Genomic DNA, 6,801 nt, shown 5'->3' with positions numbered 1-6,801 from the left:
CTAAATGAAGACTTTGGAAAGGGACATTCGAAGCATTGAAAGTGTATAAACTGGTATGGATGACAAAAATGAACTTGTTTACGTTGCAAGGTAGCTTTGGATGTTGATTGACACATATTTTACAAGGCCCTTTGATATGTCATTTAAGTAATCAGATTCATTAATCACATGATTGAATGATGTCGGACTCATAAACTTGTGCATACATTCATGGTTTATAGGTAATAAACTATCTACAGTAGATGGAAAAAAGAAAAAAAGAAAGAAAAAAAGAAAAAAAGAGAAAAGAAGATAAATAAGAATATTTAACCTGGATGGTCATTAGGAAATATTGTACAACCGACATACAAAATGGTTCTACAGTAACCATATTCCTATTCCAGACAACATTTTGGACGCACCCAAGTAAGAGTCTACGTCCATGTGAACGCGTCTCATGATTCAGAGACCAGGTTATTCTGAACAATTACAATAATTTGCTTCTATACCAACGTGTAATAGACCGAATTAGTTGCCAAGTACTGCACAAGTTGGAGCACATGGAACGTGTCCTCATAGTATTAGACCGTTTCCCAATAACCACTAATGCATCACTCGAGGTGTGTGCATGCCAATGATAAGTCCCTCTTAGGTTTTACGGGAGAATCCCCTCAATTTCAACTTATAAGGTTTTCAATTCGTTGATCAGTAAATATAGGGGATCCTCTACCAACTAGATGAAACTACTGGGTTCATTACAGTAGCAAATGGTACCCAAAAGGTTGAATCGCTGAAGACCTTGTACAAACTAAACATGGCCACGAAGAAAAGTTCAATCGAGTCGGGTAATGGTCGAATTCTTGCAGAAAAGCTTGAAAGAACTCTTCATAGCTGGATATAGAGTTTACTCGATGATAATAAGGAATAGCTGGAAGAGTGAAAAAAAATTGGTCCCAGCTTGACATGTGCATGGGAGTGCCAAGTCTCGAAAACGAAACGTCGACTAGGTTTATCATGGCCATGTGCTCACCCTGCTCTCTGCCTACAAGCACATATCTCGCCCTGTCCGGCAAGCTGCACCCCACCGCTATCATGGTCCCTCGCAGTACAATCATGGTCCTCGCGTCATGTGGTTGGGCAAGTGCTGCGCTGGATGCCCATCCTACCACCACCCACCACCAACCCCTCGCCCCGTCTGCTTCTTACGCCACAAAAACTACAGACTTAGACGCTTCCTCAGGTTGGTTGCTAAGAGACTCGAGCTGCCACAGTTTTTTGCGTCAACCAGACAACAAACTATAGTGCAGCAAAGACTTAATTACAAAACCGAAAATGCTAAACTACAGCACTAACGAAGCCACGTCGACTGCTAGCTTAAGAAGCAATGCAACGCACTGCCCAGGCTGAAAAAAATGACAATAAAATGAGAAACAACAAAATACAGTACGTGCCGCACTGTAAGAGATATCTGTGCAGCCAGATTCTAAACGTAAAATGTCGTTCTCCACCTGTTACTTACTACCACCTTCTTGTACCGACCATGAGTCAAAACTCGTGATGTAAGGAAAAAAGGCCAGCTTCCCAGCAGCATAATTATGTAAGGCTCCACCCTGACAACGGTCACCGGCAAGTCTCCTTCGCCCTTCTTCTTTGGCGAGTGCCGGTTCATGAAAAATGATGCATCCAATATAACGTTTCACGCTCTATGGGGTGCTGATAGCTCGACTGCAACGAGCGACGAGGCGATTACACACGTGTCATATCCTTCAAGCTCTCATACGACACGCATCCGCTTCTCATCAACCCACAGCACCTTGGGCTTTCATGGAATCTGGATTCTTGGGGGCTGCACTTCCCACATTACAACAATTAACCTCTGAAGCCATCCTGGATTCTTCAGAACTTCAATCATTTTACAAGAAACCGCAGAACAACCCACTCTCCATATTCAGCACCATGAGGCATGCCCCATAGGTCATGAGCTGCACTCCCCCCTATTCTCGATATACCGTAGGATTGAACATAGGTCAATGTATGGTCGACGACCAACTGCAACAGAATGGCGCATGTATCAACCTCAACACATCCAGCTTATTCCAAGTGATCATCAGGATTGCAACACCCACCTAAGTTGACCTGCTCAGAACCTTTCATGATTCGGAGTCTCTTCACAGCATCGATGAACCAGCTGCAAAGACATGACAAATGTCAGCCACTTTGACTCCACAGCACTTCATGTGGAAAAGATCAGCAATCATATTAGAATGCATGCCGCCGAAATTGAAGCATGCGCACGTGTTATTGAAAACAACCACGTTGAGACTTACTCCCAAGGCACATCGCCAACGAGCATGGAATCTCCCTCGTGATCCTCGTAAATCAGCACATACTCGGACCCTTCCAAAAAGTTGAGCTTCCTGCTAGATGCCAGCGAGTGACTGTCCCCACAGCTCGAGCTCCGACCACCACAACCGTGAACTACATTCCAACATCCACAGTGCGAGGTAAGCCAAAAATGTACTCCTCAGAACACATCACCGTAACTCACCAAGCGTCCCACGAACAGAAGACACTTATCCCGCCATGAAAGTAAAATCATACCAACATAGACTCAAGGATGTGTAGTGCATACCATTGATATAATGCTGGAACATGTCCTCCAGCGTATAATACAGCTTTTCGTAACTGTTGTTCGTCTTCAAATCCACTTTGCGACCGAATGGAACACCGTCCATATAGATCTTCACGAGATTTCCGCTTGAGGATGACGAAGCGCCCCTCCTTGGCATAGGCACAGATCGACAGGCTGTTGCGGGAGCCGAAGGAGGAGGGGCAGGGGTATTGTTCTTGTTGAAATTCTTCACGGGTGGCCAACCCACTGTCTGATTCTGCCTGCTTGTACAAACATTACCATCACTCAGAAATTCATACATGCAATAAAAACTACAATAAGCAGATCAAGGACTAGCAATCTAAAATAATATGAAGCCCCTGGCAGTGAACTCACGCAAGAGGTTGCTCGTTGGAGGCAGGTGCAATCGCCTTGTTGCGATTAATGACATCGCTGCTACATTTGATGGACGAATCACCAGCATCTTGGAGAGTTATCTTGCTCATGAGGGACTTGCGAAAGATAGTACTGAGAGGACCTTGCATTTTCTCTAGATTGATGTTGCGCCATGCCGATCCATTCTGACCGCCAGATCCAGGAGCCATCCGCGACATCCCCATGCTTTGGTGCAAATTCACCTTCGATTCCGGCTGCTCAGTTCCGCCCACGCCCTCGCCACGATTCATGTCGCAATTGCCTTCTCGAACCGCCCCACCCGCACCGGATGATGCATTGAAATTCGTCCCAACCGCTTCCGAGAAGCCTCTCTTGACCCCATTGTTCTTCGCCCCAGGAAAAACGCTCTGCGCACCAGGATACGAAGCACGCACATTATGCTGCATGGACTGCATAGCCTTTGCATCTTGAGCCGCCTTCTTGGCCCGGAACTCCTCAATGATTTTTCGTTGGTTCTTAGTAGACACGGCTTCTGCAACCGGCTTCTTCACATCCACCGTTGAATTTTGCTGCAGGTGATATGCTGGCCTCTTCGCAGGGTTCTCTGGACCCGCAGCTTCTTCCTCAGCAAGAACCACATCCGACTGACCGGTCGGCTTCAGCCCAGCAGGAGGTCCAAGTTGCAACGCAGTGGCACTCTCGTTAAGGTTCAGCTCTTCTCTGCTGCAACCCTTTTCCGGCTGCTTGTCACCGGAACTATTCGAGGAGGACACCTCCGAGAGACCAAAATAGTCGTGCTCTTTTAAGGTGGTCCCACTCTCGCTGCTCTCCTCATGTTGTGAAGATTCGGCGTGTGCATCCTTGCAAACGGTCTCAAAGTTCATGTTTGGTTTGTCGCTTGAGTACTTTAGCTGCGCTCCAGTCAGGACACTAGAACCTTCACCACTAAACTTCATTGTCTATGCTGTACGCTGCACACATGTTCCACCAAAACACGTGGCCATCTGGCTTCCAGCTTGTCCTGCAAAAGGTAACATAGAACCGATAGCAACATTAAAAACGGTCTGTAACCGCGATACTAACCAACAACTGAAAATAGCACGCTCCTACTTAAGTAAATAACATTCAAACCTCGCTAACACTATCACAAAATTTATAACAAAGTAAATTAAAAAATTAAACACTCTGAACTCCGTTAAGGCCCGTAAGGAAAGCGAACTAAGGCTCCAAGCAACCTGCTCAAGGAAGTAATAAACGAGCGGTAGTAATCCTCAAAACGCACTCGATCAGATTAATGCTCATCTTTCGAAGAGATGAGAATCAATAAGGTCGACCTCCAAACCATTCTGAACGGGCACTCATTATTAACAAAACAATAACTCCGACGACCTGGGTCCACTGAAGCTAGCTTCCTATCATTACAGAAACAAAGGCTTCCAAGGACACCAACACTTCTAGCATTCCCATACCGGCACTTTTTCATCAGGTAACCCGAACACATGGATACTTCTCTACAAGATTTCTTATCACATAAGTTTCTGCTACGCGAACTCGGACGCTAAGGTAAAGTGACATACTCCAAACGCTCGACCTCCCCGTGGCATGCCCAACCTCCCACCCATTTGCAGAAAAGTGTCTCAAACTTTCGAACCAATTTCCACTCCTTCAGTTCTAGCCGGCTGAGTACTGATGGACTCTGTTAGTCGTAACCATCCTCCTAACACACGTAGCACGAGTACATCGGTCCACTCACAATGGAGATTCCACGCACGTCTTCCTACCACTCGTTAACGAGTAATCAAACCCGAAGACACTCACTCTCTCCCTCGCAGAGTCACTGCACACTCGCAACCAAGCCACACACCTACGATTCTCGGCCACTTTCACGACTCGGTCAAAGCCAACGCAACGCAACGCCCCGGCCTCCAACGCCAACTCTGTCCACAGCTCCGCGTCAACCTGCCCCCTTTCGACTCAACCTTCTCCGACGCACCCGCACCCGCACCACACCTATCTGTACCTGACTGCACCACCCTCAACGTCCGGTGACTTAGCTGCTAAGAAACAAGCTTCCTCCCACTTGCAAGCCCTTCCTGACTACTACTACTACTACTACCCCTACTGCGCAGCATCCACGCCCACTGTCCAACGCTTCCACTCACCAAAGCCTCTTTCTCGAATCTCGCATTCCGCGAGACTCTACAGCAACCCTGCGGAACACCTAGAGAATAATTCCTCCACTCTCCGGAGCTCTGCGACGACGCCACAGGAGGACGCTCCCACTTGGAAACTCGGGAAACAAGGTTGGAGCTGCGGCTATGGCCGGTGCTTTGTAGTGGCAATGGCGGGGGTCCACAGACAGACAGAATGAAACCCTCTCTCTCTCTCCAGCTCTCGGTCTGCCTTCCACCTTCCTGCTGGTCCCTCTATCATCATAGGGGGTCTGCCTCGTCCCTCCCCTTGTTCATCCATATTTATTCATTCGTTTCTCCTGGATGAACATGTCCATACTCATCTCATTATTCATTCGTTTCTCCTGGATGAACATGTCCATACTCATCTCATTATTCATTCGTTCGTATGTCATCCGTTGGAGGTTGGGTCTGGCCCCACTTCCCAAACATGGACAGACCACTGACATATACGCTGTTGGTTCGACGAGCGTATTCGTACGATGGGGACGTGAATCGACGACCACGATTGACTTAGGGAGGCGGTTGTGATAAGTTCTGTATAGAGCACAATGACCACAAAGTGTGTGTGATGCGTTGGTCAAGTTGGAAAACGAGAAAAATGAGAAAAAAATTAAACTTTCAAAATAGAAATTAATAAATGATATGGAAAACAATGAACATATCAGTGAATTTATAATTTGAGTGGGGAAATAATTGATAAAATATTAAATATAAAACTTTTTTTTAATTATTGAATACGCATTTTTAGATTGATGAATGAACATACACAAATGCATGTATATATATATATATATATATGAATGTTAAATAGATCCTAGTTTATATAGGAATGTTAAATAGATCCTAGCCATCGTGAAAAAAAATGACCTCTAGATTCATTTCTCTACTAATGGTTTTTATTCAATATAATCACATTCTACATATCACCACAATGCAATTTTGTTTTGGTTGTTGGTTCTCTTTCGATGCAACAATGAGCATGTACCTTTAAAGTTCCATAGATGAGTAAATATCAACAAAAGCAACAGTATTGAAGTTGAACTTCATCATTTGCAGTCTGATTACACTATTCTTTTGTTGAACCTTAGTGGTTTAGGGACCAAAAAACGACACCACGTAGTTACTTTTTAAAACTTCACAACTTTGTAAAAGGGCATTCATGTATATGTGTGCATATAAATACAAAGAGTGTTTACAAAATAATTCAAAACTTTATACATATCCAAAATAGTAGTTTATCACGTTGTTGTTTGTAATCAAACACATAATTTGATCTTCTTTAAAACAACACCCACAAAAATATTTGACTATATATTAAAACAAGTGTATTGAAATATATAATCTAGTTAAGAAATTCAGAATCAAAAACATGATCCAAAAAGGTTTTATCGCATCACACAAGGCTCTCTTACCCTTCCATTGATAATAGCCACCAAAAAGATATAAGCAAATACAGTAATAAATATCCAATGGGGAACCTTATTTGAACTCGTATTACTATTGCTACATCATCATTTTTCAATTTCAGAAGAGATATTCACAAAATATAGATTTTTTAAAATTTAAATTTAGAATTGGAAGCAGATGGTTTCAACACAACACCTATAAAGCTTAGTATCT

At 44.2% G+C, this 6,801-nt stretch overlaps 1 protein-coding gene across 4 annotated transcripts; it reads right to left on the bottom strand.

The window, feature by feature from the left end:
• Positions 1-292: 292 nt before the first annotated feature.
• LOC112276597 (PpIAA2) lies at positions 293-5,280 on the bottom strand. 4 transcript variants are annotated; one of them, XM_024508028.3, is made up of 6 exons: positions 4,564-5,280; positions 2,987-4,007; positions 2,612-2,871; positions 2,307-2,457; positions 2,106-2,167; positions 293-1,825 (listed from the first exon to the last, which is right to left on the bottom strand). In XM_024508028.3, the coding sequence occupies exons 2-6, from the start codon at positions 3,940-3,942 to the stop codon at positions 1,779-1,781; spliced, it is 1,476 nt and encodes a 491-aa protein (XP_024363796.1). In that variant the 5' UTR covers positions 3,943-4,007; positions 4,564-5,280; the 3' UTR covers positions 293-1,778. The 4 variants fall into 4 exon arrangements, with proteins under 4 accessions (XP_024363796.1, XP_024363793.1, XP_024363795.1 ...); XM_024508025.3 differs by having other exon boundaries at positions 4,851-5,280; XM_024508027.3 differs by having other exon boundaries at positions 5,149-5,280.
• Between the last annotated feature and the right edge of the window lie 1,521 nt (positions 5,281-6,801).

Source organism: Physcomitrium patens, chromosome 24 (assembly GCF_059467195.1).
Source record: "Physcomitrium patens ecotype Gransden chromosome 24, ASM5946719v1, whole genome shotgun sequence".
NCBI classification, from domain to species: Eukaryota; Viridiplantae; Streptophyta; class Bryopsida; order Funariales; family Funariaceae; genus Physcomitrium; species Physcomitrium patens.
The sequence above is the reverse complement of the archived record's forward strand: the minus strand, read 5'-3'. Positions and strand labels throughout refer to the sequence as shown.

Excerpts from the sequence above, each read along its gene's own strand:
- LOC112276597 (XM_024508028.3), bottom strand. The coding sequence starts at position 3,942 with ATGAAGTTTAGTGGTGAAGGTTCTAGTGTCCTGACTGGAGCGCAGCTA. Across the intron at positions 2,872-2,986 it reads TCCAACGAGCAACCTCTTGC|GCAGAATCAGACAGTGGGTT; the intron begins GTGAGTTCACTG and ends TTGTACAAGCAG. Across the intron at positions 2,458-2,611 it reads GTTCCAGCATTATATCAATG|TTCACGGTTGTGGTGGTCGG; the intron begins GTATGCACTACA and ends GTTGGAATGTAG.